At 42.3% G+C, this 18,272-nt stretch overlaps 1 protein-coding gene across 1 annotated transcript in view; it reads left to right on the top strand.

The window, feature by feature from the left end:
• Positions 1-18,272, top strand: part of cpped1 (calcineurin-like phosphoesterase domain containing 1) — a 145,721-nt gene that overhangs the window by 49,704 nt on the left and 77,745 nt on the right. Inside the window, exon 2 of the mRNA XM_028814111.2 lies at positions 1,794-2,012. Within this exon, the coding sequence (XP_028669944.1) occupies positions 1,794-2,012 (219 nt within the window). The remainder of the gene's footprint in view (positions 1-1,793; positions 2,013-18,272) is intronic.

Here is an 18,272-nt window from a genome sequence, read left to right as displayed (position 1 = left end):
CCTCAAATCCGCAATCTTGGTGTTATTTTTGACAGTAACCTCTCTTTTGAGAAACCAGTAAATTCTGTAGTCAAGAGTTTGTCTATTAGGTAAGATCAAGCCTTTTTTATCTTCTAGGGATCGTGAGATAGCTACTCCTGCTTTTATCTTTTCTCGCCTTGATTACTGCAACTCGCTGTATTCTGGGATTAGCAAATCCCTGGTACGCAGGTTACAGTTGGTCCAAAATGCTGCCGCTCGCTTTCTGGTTGGGGCAAGAAAGTCTGGTTCTGTTTCTCCTATTTTAGCTTCTTTACACTGGCTGCCTGTCAGTTTTCGAAGTGATTTTTAAAATCTTGTTGCTAATTTTTAAATCTTTACATGGGCTTGCTCCTGCCTGTTTATCTGAATTGTGTGCTTTACACCAGGTCAGTTGTCTCTTATTGTCCCTCATACCAAGTGTAAGACCAAGGGGGACAGACGGGGCTTGTGCAGCTGCTGCTCCTCGCCTGTGGAACTCTTTACCTCATCATATAAAGGAGTCATCTACAATTGAACTGTTTAAAACAAGACTAAAGACTCATTTCTGTTCACTTGCATTCCGTGACCTTCAGTAATACTGATGGTTTCCTCATTGTGATTATATAACATCACTTCTATTTATTTTATTTTTATTTATGTTCATATATTTTTATTTCTATTTGTTATTTTGTTTGTTTCTTTTATTCTATTATTGTAAAGCACTTTGGCCACAGCATTCCTATGTTGTTTTAAATGTGCTATACAGTGATCCCTCGCTATATTGCGCTTCGCCTTTCGTGGCTTCACTCCATCGCGGATTTTATATGTAAGCATATTTAAATATATATCGCGGATTTTTTGCTGGTTCGCGGATTTCTGCGGACAATGGGTCTTTTAATTTCTGGTACATGCTTCCTCAGTTGGTTTGCCCAGTTGATTTCATACAAGGGACGCTATTGGCAGATGGCTGAGAAGCTACCCAGCTTACTTTTCTCCTTCTCTTTTCTCCTAACGTAGGGGGATTGAGCAGGGGGGCTGTTCGCCCAGCTAGACGATACGGACGCTCATCTAAAAATGCTGAAAGATTATCTTCACGTTGCTATCTTTTGTGCAGCTGCTTCCTGAAACGACATGCTGCACGGTGCTTCGAATACTTAAAAGCTTGAAGGGCACGTATTGATTTTTGATTGAAAAACAAACTCTGTCTCTCTCTCTCTCTCTCTCTCCCTGCTCCTGACGGAGGGGGTGTGAGCTGCCGCCTTCAACAGCTTTGTGCCGCGGTGCTTCGCATACTTAAAAGCCAAACAGCCCTATTGATTTGTTTGCTAGAGATTGTTTTCTCTATCTATGTGACATTCTGTGCTCCTGTTATGCACTCCTTTGAAGAGGAAGATATGTTTGCATTCTTTTAATTGTGAGACTGAACTGTCATCTCTGTCTTGTCATGGAGCACAGTTTAAACTTTTGAAAAAGAGACAAATGTTTGTTTGCAGTGTTTGAATAACGTTCCTGTCTCTCTACAACCTCCTGTGTTTCTGCGCAAATCTGTGACCCAAGCATGACAATATAAAAATAACCATATAAACATATGGTTTCTACTTCGCGGATTTTCTTATTTCGCGGGTGGCTCTGGAACGCAACCCCCGCGATGGAGGAGGGATTACTGTATAAATAAATTGACATTGACATCAGGGAGAGGTTGGGAATTGTTTGTACAATGAATGGATGTTTTTCAGAGTTGGTAAGTGGTGGTGGTTTTGTACAGCCTGTGAACTGATCTCCATCTCTTTCAGAGGAAGAAGGGGAATGGAAGGGCCCTTTTTACTTTGTGCAAGCTGCAGACCCCCAGCTTGGCCTCATGAAAGCCTGGGCCATTGGAGACACGGATAATGGTGGTGACGAGTGGGAACAGGAAGTGCTTCTGACAGAGAAGGCCATTCAAGCTGTCAACAGACTAACACCTTTGCCCCGGTTCATGGCGATCTGCGGAGACCTCATACACGCCATGCCAGGTACTGCCAGCAGCCTCTCGAGGTTTGAGTTTAGATCCCATAATAACACTTGGCTTTCTTTATGAATGAATGAGATGGTCTGTTAGCTGAAGAAAGGTATTTGTACCTTTTAGAAGTTGGAAACAAACCCAACACTGTAACGCTGATAAGGGGCTGCACGGGAGGCTGGGCATCAAACTAAAAGAAGTGGGAGTTCAAGGTGTTGTTTTGTAGATGGGTGACAAATTGGCTCAGACACAGGAAGCCGAGGGTGATGCAATACAATTTATTTTTTTTATAGCCCAAAATCACCCAGGGAGTGCCGCAATGGGCTTTAACAGGCCCTGCCTCTTGACAGCCCCCCAGCTTTGACTCTCTAAGAAGACAACGGAAAAACTCTTAAAAAAATCCCTTGTAGGGAAAAAATTGAGGAAACCTTGGGAAAGGCAATTCAAAGGGAGACCCCTTTCCAGGTAGGTTGGGTGTGCAGTGGGTGTCAAAAAGAAAAAGGGGGTCAATACAACACAATACACAGAACAGAACAAATCCTCAATACAGCATAAAAATAAAAATATTACACGTACGGAGAAGAATTTAACAGTAGATGATATTCCATAATACGATTTGGATTTGTTTAGAGCAGTGGTCCCCAACCTTTTTGACAGCAAGGACCACTTTATTAGATGCAAATTTTTCCACGGACTGGTCGGGGGGGGAGTGGGGGGGGGCAGTTTTATACACAATTTACATAACATTTCTATTATTATTAAGTTATTAAGCAGTTCGCATACGTTTGCAATCTGAGATTTTTCTTTTTTTGCATATAACAAAGACATATGCTTTGCATTTGCCATTCCAACAGATTGCACATCACAAACATTAACACTGTTATCGTTTTTTTCGTGTCTGCCGTTTCTATAGGAGGGTGACAATGAGTTAAATTCCAATGGATGTTTTTCAAATGTTGACAAGCAATAAGCAAAAGGAATCAATGAAAACCACAGACAACAAAAACAGCAAAAAAAAAACAGTACGAGGAAAGTTCGAAAAAAGAATTTTTTTTTTTTTTACAATGTTTCTGTTTGGGGATCGTTGTGCAAACGTGCACAAATGAGCTGCGACCACAGATCTAACTGCTCTGTGCATGATTCATTCAGGCATTTTAAGGTCACTTCGTTGTAATGAAAGCATCTGCTGAATGTACTTCGTAGTAACGCGATTTCTATAGATTCGTGTCATATGGGGAAACTGTCGGGACCGTAACAATACTTTGTTGTAATACTCTCTCACCTCGGTCTCTCTCCTCTCTCTGCGCCGCTGCAAAGCCCCGCCCGCCAAGCGTTCTGAAAAGTCTGAGTGAGTCTCCGTTGCCGGCAGTTCTCTCGCGGCCCGGCTGTCAGACGGCTGCGGCCCGGTAGTGGGTTGGGGACCCCTGGTTTAGAGTACTGGAGACCTCGGCCATCTCCCCAAGTTGGCCATTCCACAGCTGGGCCAGCCAATCAGATGAAAGGACCCCTCTACCCGACGATTCCTGTGATCCTCCATCAGGGATGACTTTACCTTAGGCAGGCAAAACAACTTGGCAGGTGGGCAGTAACACCAAGTGCCACATTTGAGTACCGAGAAGAGAAACAGAATAGGTGAGGGTTAGTAACAAATTCTAACTCTCATATTACAGTGGAACCTCGGTTCACGAACGTCTCGGTACACCTACAGATCGGTTTACGACCAAAAACTTCGCCAAACTTTTGCCTTGGTTCACGACCACACACTCGGTATACGAACAAGCCAGGTTCCCTTTCGGTTTGTACGTGTTCAGTCTCTCCCTGTGCAGTAAGAGAGAGAGAGAGAGAGAGCGTGACACACACACGCACACACACAGGCAGCGCGAGAGAGAACCGCGCACACACACAGGCAGCACCAGAGAGAGACAGACACGCACACACACAGGAGCGCGAGAGAGAGGCGCGCACACACACACACACACACACACACACACACACACACACACACACAGGCGCTCCAGGCTCGCAAAAGAGAGAGAGAGAGAGCGCGAGAGAGGGAGGGACGCATAAGGTAGAGAAGGCTCGTTTTTGTTTTCAGTTCTGTTTACAGTGATGGGTTTGTAGCCTGCATTGTTGCAATGTTACTTTTCTTGGTGGTTTATTAAATTATGGATTTTTCAAATGTTCATTTTTTCCCCCCCTGTGCTTAAAACTCATTTAAAAAAAAAAAAAGTGTTTTTAGCGAGCGGTTCCTAGCACTATAGCGTGAACTATTGCAGTGTTAGTTTTCTCTGTTGTTCAAGGTTTTCTCGGTGTTATTCAATGTTTTTACATTTAGTTTACTATTACGCTGTGCATCCTATAGTATAATTAACTATATTTGTGCTTAAAAATTAAAAACAATATATATTTACATACAGTTCGTACGGTCTGGAATGGATTAATTGTATTTACATACAATCCTATGGGGGAAAATTGCTTCGGTTCACGACCAAATCGGTTTACGACCAGAGTTTTGAAAAGAATTATGGTCGTGAACCGAGGTTCCACTGTACTTATGTTTTAGTGCTAATGACTAACAACAGACATGCAGTCTGCACAGTTAATCAGCAGCTCTAGTCAGGGTGTGCTAAAGTGAAGTTGTGAGTCTTCAGCCGGGATTTGAAAGCTGAGACTGAAGGGGCATCTCTTATAGTAGCAGGCAGACCACTCCACAGTTTAGAGGCCCTGTAACTAAAAGCTCGACCTCCCACTGTTATTTTATTAATCCTTGGAGTCATTAGCAGACCAGCATCTTGAGATCTTAATGCGTGCTCAGGTTTGTAAATCACGATAAGTTCAGACAAGTAAGCCGGACCTCAGCCATTTAAGGCTTTATATATTAAAAGGAGGATTTTAAAATCTACCTTAAACTTAACCGGGAGCCAGTGTAACGACTCTAGAACTGGAGTTATGTGTTTGTATTTTCTTGTTCTTGTAATAATTCTTGCAGCAGCATTTTGGATTAAGTGGAGGCTGTATAAAGAACAATTTGAACATCCAGTGAACACAGCTTTGCAGTAGTCAGTCCTACTAGAAATAAATGCATGAATTATGGTACAAGGAACTCATCAGAACTGGCTGACGTCAAGAGTGGTGTTTCACAGGGGTCAGTGCTAGAGCCGCTGCTGTTTTTAATAAATGCAAATAATTTGAATAGAAATATAAGTAACAAGCCAGTTAAATTTGCAGATGATACCAAGCTAGGTGGGTTGGCCGATAATTGAGAATCCGTTGAATCAGTAAAGGGGCCTTGGACAGCACACCAGCTTGAGCAGATTTGTGGCAGATGAAATTTATTGTCAGTAAATGTAGGAATGTAAATATGTTAGGTTTGAATATACAATGGGAGGTCTGAAAATCGAAAGAACACCCTTTGAGTAGGACACGGGAGTCAAAATGGACTCTACGCTATCAGCTCACTGCTGGCCAGTATTTTGAAGCCATTAAGAAGGCTAAGAGAATGTCAGGTTATATAGCACCTTGATGTGTGGAGTACAAGTCACAGGAGGTCCTGTTCAGGCTTTATAACACACTGGTGAGGCCTCATCTGGAGTCCTGTGGTCAGTTTTGGTCTCCAGGCTACAAAAAGGACATAGCAGCACTAGAAAAGGTCCAGAGAAGAGCGACTACAGGGGATGAGTTATGAGGAAAAATTCAAAGAGCTGAGCCTTTACAGTTTAAGCAAAAGGAGTTTAAGAGGAGACCTGAATGAAGTATTTGAAATTATGAAGGGAATTATTCCATTGGACCAAGACAGTGACTTTAAAACGAGTTAATGAAGAACACTGGGACACACTTGGAAACTTGTTAAGGGTAATTTTCACACAAGCATTAGGAAGTTTCTTCATACAGAGAACCATAGACACATGGAATAAGTGACCAAGCAGTGTGGTGAATTTTAGGACTTTAGGGACCTTCAGAACTAAACTTGATGTTATTTTAGAAGAATCAAATGGACAGGACTGATGAGCTTTGTTGGGTTGAATGTCCTTTACTCACCCAGATTGTTCTGACAAGTTCAACTAGTTTTCTTTGGAGTGTTTGTTTTCTAATGGGGGGGGGGAACTACAAGCAGACTGCCTTTATTAGACATCGTTAATATAAAACTGCAGGATAAACCTCTCTGACAAGCTCCAAAAAGTTGAAGTGTGCAGAGGTATTTGTGGGATCCTACCTTTTTAAAGGTAAAACTGAAGAATATTAACATCTAAAAGGATACAGCTCTACATTTACATTTATTTGCTTAGCAGACACATTTATCCAATACAACTGATAAAAAAGAGGTCAAGGGAATTGAGTAGACCGCAGTCTGGGTAACTATTTGGGAACAAGTGTTACAGGACAAGGTTAAGTCATTCTAAGGGACAAAAGTGAAGGTCAGTGATGTCAAAGTAGGTTATTCTTCTGAAGGTGACACTGCTTGGTATTGACATCTGAGAGGGTCTGCTTCTGTAAAGGGAAACCTAATATCGACTAGGCTCAGATTCCAAAAGGTGGCAATCAAGTGCCCTGAGATCTGACAGGATCAGATTCTTGGAGCTAAAATTGAAGGACACTGATATCTGGCAGTAACGCTTTAGGCTTTAAAACTCTCTCAGCACCTATAGTGCATAAAATGGTTTTGCCAAGCAGCAATCAGCAACTGGGAAGAGCGTGCCAGTGCAGTCTGCCAGTACTGGGGCCGTAGGGAAGTGATTGCATATGGTGTGTGTACGCACACTGTTGTCAGGTCAATTTGTGTTCTTTTCAGGAGTGCCAAACAGTTTTGCATTTATGAATATTTGATTTCTGTTTTGGAATTCTGAGGAAGCACGTAAATCGGCATGGCAAAGTGAACGTGTTCTACGAGCCCAGCGCATTGTCCAAGCGATTGATTGCTCAACTCTACTCTTGCAATTAGTGGCTAGGCATCTCATCATCTTTGAAGATTAGAAGACTAGTGCCGATGCTGGAATGAGATGCCACTCTGAAACCAGTAAGCGGCACAGTTAGGTTTTGAGCATAGTGATGCTTCTAGGATTTTGTCATGAAGTGGAGATCATTACCATATGGAAAACTTAGGCACCCGTTATCCCTGACTTCTAATTTAGTATCCTGGTATGTTGGCATTTTCATTCATGGCCTGTAACCCATCACACCTGGTCTTTGCCCCTTGTCTTTATTAGCCTCATAATCTTCTTGCCAGTGCACAAAATTTCCTAATGCACTACTGTGGCACCATTACAGGAATGGTACCAGCCTCACCCCCTTGTTCATTGGTCAGAAGCCCGTCTTCAGCTGTCCAACTTATTTGAGCAGGTTTCCTATTTGTGCAATGCTGTTCATTAATTATGCTGTTGTGGAGCAGGTTGAGTGTTTCAAATAGATGGGAATCAACATCAGGAGTGACTTAACACAGTCCACTAACAGACATTCTAGTCAGAAGGACAAGGCAGGGCCTTTATCATCGTAGACAATCGAAGAAGCTCAGTGTGTCAATAAGAGTCCTGAAGTCCTTCTCCATTACGGCCGTTGAAGTTGCCTGATATGGAAATGGCTTAAAAAAGAATGACACAGAGCGCATCATGGGGATATCACTACCATCCCTACAGGACCACCCACAGTATATACAGAAGGTGCATTACCAAGGTAGCCAGCGTCATGAAGGACTCCTCTCACACTTTTCATAGCCATGGCAGACACCTGCACTGCCTCTGATCAAAAACTGAAAGACTGAGAAGGAGCGTCATTAAAAATAACTAAAGACCATCTTGTCAGGCATTCCTCAAAATTGTAAAAATAATCATCCTCTTATTTATATTTTGTCTAATTCTTCTTCTTTTGGTTGCTTCCTTTAGAGGTTGCCACAGTGGATCATCTTTTTCCATCTCTTCTGTCCTTGGGTGTGACAGAGCAAGACGACATCACTTGCATGTCCTCTCTCACCACATCCATAAACCTTCTCTTAGGCCTTCCTCTCCTCCTCTTACCCGTCAGCTCTATCCTTAGCACCCTTCTCCCAATATACTCGGCATCTCTCCTCTGCACAGGTCCAAACCAGTGCAATCTCGCCTCTCTGACTTTGTCTCTCAACCGTCCAACTTCAGCTGACCCTCTAATGTCATTATTTATATTTTGTAATTGTTTATCGATTATTATTCCACTAATGTGTGCTTGTAGTATGCTGATACAATTATTTGAGTAATTTTAATCTGTACCTTTTTAATATTATCTATACTCTTAATTTAATTACACCGTACAGGCTGCTCACTGAGCTATGTTTCACTGTATACCCCTATGTGTGCCAATGTGACAAATAAACACAAATCTGGATCTACTCTTGTTTCTCTAGAAGTATGTATTCAACTGTTTTTAAGCCAAAAATGCATGCATTTTGCACACCGTGTGCAAACAAATATATGACTTGGCTTGTGGATTGTGTGACACGAATAATGTGAGATTTTATTTTGCGTTGCGCCCTTCTCCACCATAACCTCTCGTCTATGGGGGACGAGCAAAAGCTTTAGATTTGTCAAAAATTTAGATCTCCGGTTTTCGATGGATCTCAACTTTTTCAGGTCCTCTGATATCGATATCTCGATGATGGGTGTGTGTCTGTGTGTCACAGTTTCTTTAGGACAGTCTAGAGTTAAAACTGCCAGATGGAAAAATACCAAACTCGAAACTTGAGCCTATCATGAGCCTAAGCTTTTGAACCAAATCGTGTGAGAGAAAGAGGCAGTCTAGAGGAACCCTCACATACCGCGATTACTGCAGTTAATGATGAATTCGCGTCAATTGCTATCGTAATGACCTATTTTATAATCAGATAGATCAGAGCGGTAAATAATTAGTGAAATGTTCTAGAATAGTTTGGGTAACTTGGTTCCTAGGGCGCAAAGCCTACTGACTCTCACCTCCACATTTTTTATGGATGTTTTGATATTGTTATTGCCCAGCATTGCTCTCAATGGGTATTCATTTTATCAGAAACATTATCTCTGTGTTTTCCATGAAAATGTGACATGAAATTTTGTCTTGCCATCACTACAAACCACATGGGGGTAAGTAACGTTATAAAAAATGTAATTTCTGGGTGGAGTATGTTTGTAGTCTACTTGTGTGCCATGCTGAGTCACAAGCCACCTTTTGACTGTGGGTTCTGCCAGCTCTGTTTTACCCCTGTATCTAAGGTTTCTAGGCCAAGCTGTTTAAATGACTACAGACCAGTGGTACTTGCATCTATTCCAATGAAATGCTTTGAACACTTGCTGAAAAACATTTTAATGACAGAGACAAAGTCTTTTCAAGACAACAATCAATTTGCTTATTGTGCAAATAGAAGTGTGGAAGATGCTCTGCTTGTTATCTTACATCAAATCTATACCTTTCTTGATCAGCCTGGTTCATATGTCAGAGCACTATTTTTGGATTTTTCTTCAGCGTTCAATACTATACAACGTCATATACTGATTGGGAAATTAAACAGTATGAATGTAAACCCATTTATCACACTATGGATTCAGAACTTTCTTTTAAATCGTTCACAGACAGTCAAAGTTCAGGACACTTTTTCAATAGCCATTCATTCAAACACAGGAAGTCCACAGGGGTGTGTGTCTTATCACTATTACTGTTTACTCTGTACACAAGTGACTTGAGACAGAACAATGACCACTGCTCCATTATTAAGTATGCGGATGACACCATGATTACAGGATGCGTATCTGGGGAGGATGAAAGCCACTGTCTAAATCAAGTGGACTGTATGGTAAACTGGTGCAATAAAAACTCTGAATGTAAAAAAGACCAAAGAAATGATATTTGATTTTAAGAGACAGAAATCTGTATGTTCACCTATTGTAGTTCTGGGAGAGGAGGTAGAAATAGTGAATGAATATAAATACTTAGGAACTTACCTAGATAACAATCTTAACTGAAATACAAATACAAAAAAATTATTTTCTAAATGCAACCAGCGCTTATTTCTCCTCCATAAACTCAAACTATTTAAAGTAGACAAGGACCTCATGTTGTCCTATCATAGTATGATCCAGTCCGTGATCACTTTCAGTTTCATTGCCTGGTTTAATAGTCTGACAAACCAAAACTCAAAAAAGCTCCAGCAGATTACGAAGTATGCAGCTAAAGTTATTGGGGCTGATGTAGATGATTTGACTAGTGTGTGTCAGAGGGCAATGCTAAAGAAACTGGAGATCATCTCAACTGATGACAGACATCCATTACATGTAGAACTAAACTTCAGTAAATCAGGAAGGATAGTTGCTTTGAAAACCCAGACAAATTGCTCCAGAAACTCCTTTCTTCCTAGTGCCATACGACTTTTCAATAAGAAATATCGGAGATAATGTTTAAGGTTTTGATATATATCCTGTTACCTTTTTTTTTTTTTTTTTGGTATAAATATGTTTTATCTAACTGCCTTACCTTAACCTTTCTTATTTCTATTTGTCTCTCTTATTTCATTCTGTCTGTTACCTGTTATTAGATGCAACTGAGAAGGCAAATTTCATGTTTTCCTGTGTAAACATGACTAAATAAAGAAACCTAAACCTAAACCTCTACTGTTGTATTGCTAGTGTTTGGAGGAATCAAGGCAACATGTTTTGGGACAAACACACATCTTTCCTTGATTTTCCTCCTCTGCTGCACAGTTTAAAATTACAAATCAAACAATTCATACGTTATTAAAGTGTACATGACAGACTTTCAGTTAAGGAGAATTACAGACATTTCAGTCACACAACACTTCTGCCACACCATAATGTTTAGAACACAACAATGGCAGGTCTGTTGAAGCCATCATATTTAGGACTTTGTCGCATATCCCTTTTTTGCAATGCCTGTGACATCACCAGGTGATGAAGATCTTCTCTGGTGGTGATGTAATGCAGCCATCTTCAGCTCCTACTTGTTTCGGGGGCTTGTCCCCTTAAGTTTTCTCATCTGTATATGGAAAGCCTGCTCAATTGGATTTAAATTGGGGTGACTGGCTTGGCCATTCAGGAATTTTCCTTTTTTTTTTTTTTTTTTTTGCTTTGACAAATTCCTGTGTTGCCTCAGCAGTATGTTTGGCTCATTTATCTTGTTGCAGGATGAAGCACCGTCTGATGTGTTTGAAGGCCTTTATGAGAACGTGAACAGATCAGATGTTTCTACACACCTCAGAATTCATCATGCCACTGCCATCAACCATTCCATCATCACTGAGGAGTACATGGCAGCCATACATACCCAAGCCACAACACCCCCAGCATCCTGTTTAACTGGTGAGGTGGTCAGCTTAGGATCTTGGGCAGATCCTTTTGGTCTCCACTCTTTGCTCTTGCCATCACTCTGTAGAGGATCTAAAGAACCCAGCGAAGATTCACACGGTCGATATGACGATGATTTATTTATTTTTTCAGTGGGGATCCCAGGAACGCACCCAGCCTTGGCCTGAATGATACACACTCCCTCACAGAGACAAAAAAGCAACCGGTAGTGAAACAGAAATTAAAGAATGTATTAAACAATAATAAACAAAATATTGGCAAACTACAGCGATCCCACCCCAGTTCCCTTCCGACAATTATACAATAAATGCAAATTCAACAATAACAAACCACACACGATGAAGTCCATGAAAAACGGAAAATGATGAAATGAAATGATGGAGGTGGATAGTCCAGAGATCAGCTCACTGTATGTGAATGTAAAGGTCCGTCCTACCGGGATTTCCATGTAATGGGATCAGGAGAGCTCCTTCCTTTCATCGCAGGACGACAACCAATCCTCATGCAGCAGGAAGACACCAGACAGTCCAGACACCCAACACAGGAGATGATCCCAGACAAAACAAGAATCCACAGGTAGCAAAACAAAACACAGACACACAACACAAAAGACTTTCCATCTCTCTGTATAACTGGCCCCCTTTTAAATGTCGCGTCAGTCTCCTTGTCCCCAGCAGCCCCTGCACCCTCAGCAGATGACCAATCCGAGCCACTGCAGGGACTGCTGGGAGTTGAAGTTTCTTTACTCAGTAGTGCTGCTACAACTCTGTTACAGGTTCATCTTTGTCTGGTATGTCCACAAGGCCCTTTTCCAGAATTCTCTACACTTTTTTTCACAAACTGTAATCTGGCCATCCTGTTTTTATGGCTAACTATTGGTTTTCCATCTTGCAGTGTGGCCTCTGGATTTCTGTTCATATGTAGTCTTCTGCTGATAGTCGTCTCTGAGACATCCACTTTGGCCTCCTTGCAGTAAAGGCGGTTGAGGCTTTTTCCTTACCTTAGTGAGGATTCATCTGTCATCAGTGGAGGAGGTCTTCCTTGGCCTAACAGTCCCTTTGTGATTACTGAGCCCACCAGTGCATTCTTTCTTCTCCATGATACTCCAGAGAGTTGATTTCAGTCCTGCTAAGGTTTTCCCAATGTCTCTAATGATTTCATTCTTATTATTCAGCCTCATATTGTCGTCTTTGACTTTCAGGGGCACAGCTCTTGTCCTCCTGTTGAACAACGGCAGCTACACATTCTGAAGGGTAGAAGTAAGTTGTGGTATCTTATGAAGCAATGAAACCCACCTGAGGAATCACAAACACCGGTAATGCCAATTGTCCCAAAACTCCCTGAAATGGGGGGACCGTGTAAAAAGTGGTGTCATTTCTACAGTACATGCTGCTCATGTTGACTCCAAAGGGTAGAAGCAAGCCGAGATGTCTCATGAAGCCATAAAACACATGGTACCCTGAAATGGGGAGGCTGTGAAGAAAAAGTGTATTGTGACCAAAATGTGTGCAAATCCCCTTAACTGAAAGTCTGCGGTGTGCACTTCAGTCACGTCAATTGTAAACTGTGGAGCAGAGGGGTACAGCAAAGAAAGCTGTCTTTGTCCCAAATTTTATGTGGGGCACTCTACATGTTATGTGGCGTCCTTCTCTAGTGAAATCATCTCAGCCTGTTAACATGTGCAGTAGTACACAGGACAGTGGGTTCCATATTTCTACACAGTAAGCACAGATGTACTCGGAGTAACTGTGCTGGGGACTGAATTTGTGACACTGAGGACTTGTTTCTTTATAGCATTCATCTCCTGGTGGTTTATAGGTGGAGTACACTTGTCCTCCTCGTTCTACAGAGCGTCAGTGATACGGCCTTGACTTGTAAACATTGTCACAAATAAACACACCAGACATCAGAAAGGTTTGGGGCAGCCACCCATATAATGTGTCCTGGCTGCAAATGTAGAAATTTTTAAAGAGTTGTTGACAAGACTGAGTCCAAAACAGAACTGATCACATATGGCAAAGATGGCGGATTTAAAGGCCCGTTCAGGAAGTGATGTCATCTCTGGGGCTGGACCCGGAAGTGATGTCCTCGGGACCAGAAGTGATGTCATCGAGGGTGCTGGAAACTTGGCGGGATTTCACGGGAATGGTCTGCAAGTAACTGAGAAAGACCGTCAGTACACTCTGCCGCCCCCTGGTCGGAGGTGGTATTACAACTACTCAGGCCCTTTAGCTGCCTCCTACTCGCACATGTGTGACAACATGTAGTTTTCCCATAATGCCTCTTCTTAAATGGCTTTGCATCAATGGTCCATTACCTTCACCACTAGCGTTGTGTGCTGCCTAATGTCTGAATCCCCACCCTGCCTATTTCAGCGGACTTTGTATGTGGGTCAGTAGGCCGATGGTCTTGTTGTATTTAAGTAACTCAGTCCTGTTGAGAACTTTAGTGCTCTTTTTTTTTGTATTTTTTTTTTGTATTTTTTTTGCCGTCTCATGTTGTACCTTGGCCAGCCTTAACTGTGTGTGAATTTGTCTGCTCAGAATTGGACATCTGATGTAATTTGTAAATTTGTGGTGGTGCACAGGCATACGGTCGGGCAGTGAAGAATCAATAAGATAAAGCAGACTCTCTTTAATATTCACGTAAGCGATGAAGAGTAACATTACCAGCTGGCTCTGCAAGACAGGCCGTTATTAAACAATAACAGGATTGTGTGAAAGATGCCATTAGAGTGTCACTCCTGCGGATTTGACTGAGCAGTGGAGGGGCACCTGCATGATTCACGCTGTCATTCAGGAACGAATGTTACGTGTGTGTGTGTATTTTTATTTTATACCATTTGACATTTTTGTACCCTAGTATTAGGATACCCAGAAAGGTCTCTTCTCTCCTGCATTAAAAGCAGTCCTGCCCTACACTAGGCAATTTCATTTCTGGTTCTGTCAAATCAAACAAGATGACCCCTTTTATTGGCTAAGTAAAAAGATTACATTATGCAAGCTTTCTGAGGCAACTCAGGCCCCTTCGTCAGGCTTACTGTTGTATGAGGGATGTTCAAAAAGTTTCTGCACTTTTATTTGTAACTATTAAGAATTTCAAAAGCAAATAACACCACCTTTCTACATCATCACCTTCCTTTGCGATGCAATTTCCCCAGCGCCGTACCAACATTTTAATGCCCAATTACTACTCCTCCCTACTGCCTTCACCGTTTCCAACAAAAATATAAAAGTGCAGAGACTTTTCAAACGTCCCTCGTATATTTTTGCAAGCATATCAAGAGTTTAGGCCTGTTTTATCTTGGTAGAGTATTATATTGCTCTACTTTCCCCTTTTGTATTATTAATATGTAGCCTCTGTCAGAATGCCTCAAATCTCCCAGACTTACCACTGTTTATAAGGTATTATTATGGCGGAGTGGTGGCTCTGAAGCTAGGGATCTGCACTGGCAATCGGAAGGTTGCCGGTTCGAATCCCGTAAATGCCAATAGAGACTCTGCTCTGTTGGGCCCTTAAGCAAGGCCCTTAACCTGCAATTGCTGAGCGCTTTGAGTAGTGAGAAAAGCGCTATATAAATGTAAAGAATTATTATTATTATTATTATTATTATAGTACAGTAATCCCTTCTCCATCGCGGGGGTTGTGTTCCAGAGCCATCCGCGAAGTAGAAACCATATGTTTATATGGTTATTTTTATATTGTCATGCTTGGGTCACAGATTTGCGCAGAAACACAGGAGGTTGTAGAGAGACAGGAACGTTATTCAAACACTGCAAACAAACATTTATCTCTTTTTCAAAAGTTTAAACTGTGCTCCATGACAAGACAGAGATGACAGTTCAGTCTCACAATTAAAAGAATGCAAACATATCTTCCTCTTCAAAGGAGCAAACAAATCAATAGGGCTGTTTGGCTTTTGAGTATGCGAAGCACCGCGGCACAAAGCTGTTGAAGGCGGCAGCTCACACCACCTCCGTCAGGAGCAGAGAGAGAGAGAGAGACAGATAAAAAAATCAATACGTACCCTTCGTGCTTTTAAGTATGTGAAGCACCGTTCAGCATGTCGTTTCAGGAAGCAGCTGCACAAAAGATAGCAACATCAAGATAATCTTTCAGCATTTTTAGACGAGCGTCCCTATCGTCTAGGTGTGCGAACAGCCCCCCTGCTCAATCTCCCTACGTCAGGATCAGAGAAAGTCAGCGCAAGAGACAGAGAAAAGTAAGCTGGGTAGCTTCTCAGCCATCTGCCAATAGCGTCCCTTGTATGAAATCAACTGGGCAAACCAACTGAGGAAGCATGTACCAGAAATTAAAAGACCCATTGTCCTCAGAAACCTGCGAAGCAGCGAAAAATCCGCGATATATATTTAAATATGCTTACATATAAAATCCGCGATGGAGTGAAGCCGCAAAAGGCGAAGCGCGATATAGCGAGGGATTACTGTATATAACTTTTCCCCACCTTCCCTTCTACATCTATAACCTCAGGCAATTAGGTGTAGTAAAAGACGAGCAGGAGTTAAGTTACAATTTAAACAATGTATTATTGCTAATATTCATAAATAATAACAATATGCAAAGTACATTTGAATATTGGCAACCATACAACCTGATTAAATGCTGATGTATAGTTTCAGGCAGTACTGACTTGTTAGTTAATTAAAAGGTCTCTAGTTAAGGCCTCATTTGTGGTCCGCTTTCTTCAGAACAGGCCACAAGCCTGCCTCAATATGGCAGCCAAGCTGTGCTCTTCATTGTGTTGTCCTTTTCAGTCCTTTTGAGCTGGGTAAAGCAATCAAATGTATAGGTTTTCTGTCCAACCCCTACAGCCAATTGGGTGTCATAGTACTTAAAAGCTTTTGATACAAGCCAATTCCAAACAGCCATACTTCAGACCAATGGGGGGACAGAACACCTTCATATCTGCCATCCCCCAAAACCATATGTTAAGGTAAAGCTTGACAGTTAAGCAGCCTTGCTTTCCTATGGGACTTAAGAGACTTCAGAGAAACATTAGCCAAACTTGTCTGAGGCACATCCCCCTCAACCATGTCATAAAATTCAAAGACACTCATTCCTAAAAGGGGGGGTGGTAAGCATGAATGCGTCTCACTAATGTAACACTAATATCACATTTACTTTGCCTAAATTACAAATAAAGACATACAACATATTTATCAACTTGTATGCAAAATTTCACATCACAACAGGCCTACCACATTTCTTAGTGTCTGTCTGCTCTTTACTTGCCATTCCTGTATTTCTGTGTTTGCTTTCAGCTTCATCACACGCCACAAAAATGTACCCTTTGTCAGGGCTGTTTGCCGTCAGTGAGGTGGGTATATCTGTGTTGAGACTCAGAGGCTAGGCACCGATTTACAAATCTCTTAGTTAATGGTGTCCTCCGTCCTTCTAATTTCAAAAGGGTCGTTACTACTGGGGTCTGCATTAGCATTGAATATACATGGCTGTACTCGCAGCGTGCTGGGTGAATTGTGCTGAGACAGTTTCTATTCTTGCCACTGAGATTAGGACTGGTGTCATGTATGTGGCACGGAGACTTGTTTTGTCCTCACACGTGGCGCAGTGGTAGTGCTGCTTCTTTGCAGTAAGGAGACTGTGGAAGATTGTGGGTTTGCTTCCCGGTTCCTCCCTGTGTGGATAGCGCTTTGAGTACTGAGAAAAGCGCTATATAAATGTAATGAATTATTATTTTTATTATGGGATTTAGATGCCTGCCTTCTGAATAAACGGCAGTGAGACTGGCCGTGTGTACCTCGCTGATTCGTCTCCCTGAATGGCCCGTTTGTGAGCTATGTCAAGAAATAGAGAATTCTGCAACAGAAAAGAGTTGGGGACCGTCCTCGCATAATGTCCAATGGACAAATAAAGGAAAAAAGGCAAAAATGCGGATCAAAATACTTTAAACAGTAATTGGCAATGGACAGTACAATCATGGCGTTTTCATAGGGGAGAAAATGGCGGGCGGAAATGATGTGGCAGGAGATGATGTCATAACTGGCAAACAAATGTGACGTCATCAAAAGGAAACCGGAAGTGATGTCATCTTCAGGAGACCGGACATGACGTCATCGAGATGGAGCCGGAAAGTAATGCAACCACAATTTAGCCGGAAAGTGATGCCGCCAGTGGGAGCCAGATGAGGAAGTGACGTTTGGCGGCCATCTTGGGAACCCGGAAGTGTGTGAGGTAGGTTATTTTTCTTCTTTGGGTCTGATGAAAAAGAGAGAGAGGCGTTGGTACCACAAATGAACCCTTTGTCTCGCGATGTTTCACTCACCTCAGGGCTTGTTGACTGCTTCCTAAGCACATGTGTGTGACAGGTGTATCCCCTCAAGTCTGCCCAGTAGGCATGTGAAGGACCACATTAACATCTTGCTGACCTCACGTGTGGAGCACAAGAAGATGTCCTCTCTTAGTCAGACTACTTGAAGAGATTTTGAGGCTGGTGGGGAGTCAGAATGATCCATAGCACTGAGACAGCACTGCGCAGCACCTCCTTAAGCTTCCATGTTTTATGTGTGAATGACCAGACTGGCTCCCTGCAAGAAGGTAACATGGCAGCCCGTCCTGGTACTGTACATGGTGGTGAGGTTGTGAGATGTCCTGACTGCTGGCCTCTTCTCTGTGCGTGTGAGATCACCGCTCGCTTCTCTCTTGTTTCAGGCCTGTATGTAATTTTGTAGCTATGTGAGGGCACTTGTGCCCTATCAGGAGGGGCTCCTGTCAATTTGCTGGTTTCCATTGATTTTTTGTGTGTGTGTGTGTGTTGGCTCCTTTGTGACGCACAGTGAGCTGACTTTGATAGTGCTATTTATGCCCAGTAGGCACTATTGCTGCATGCAAGCACAGAAGTGCTCACAGTTTGCAGGGAGCCTACAGCTGTGCCCATGCTGCAAGATCTGCCGGCTCACTTAACACTTAAACTCTTGCGG

The sequence above is a fragment of the Erpetoichthys calabaricus genome, chromosome 11, assembly GCF_900747795.2.
Source record: "Erpetoichthys calabaricus chromosome 11, fErpCal1.3, whole genome shotgun sequence".
NCBI classification, from domain to species: Eukaryota; Metazoa; Chordata; class Cladistia; order Polypteriformes; family Polypteridae; genus Erpetoichthys; species Erpetoichthys calabaricus.
This window is presented reverse-complemented; position numbering and strand designations above follow the sequence as displayed.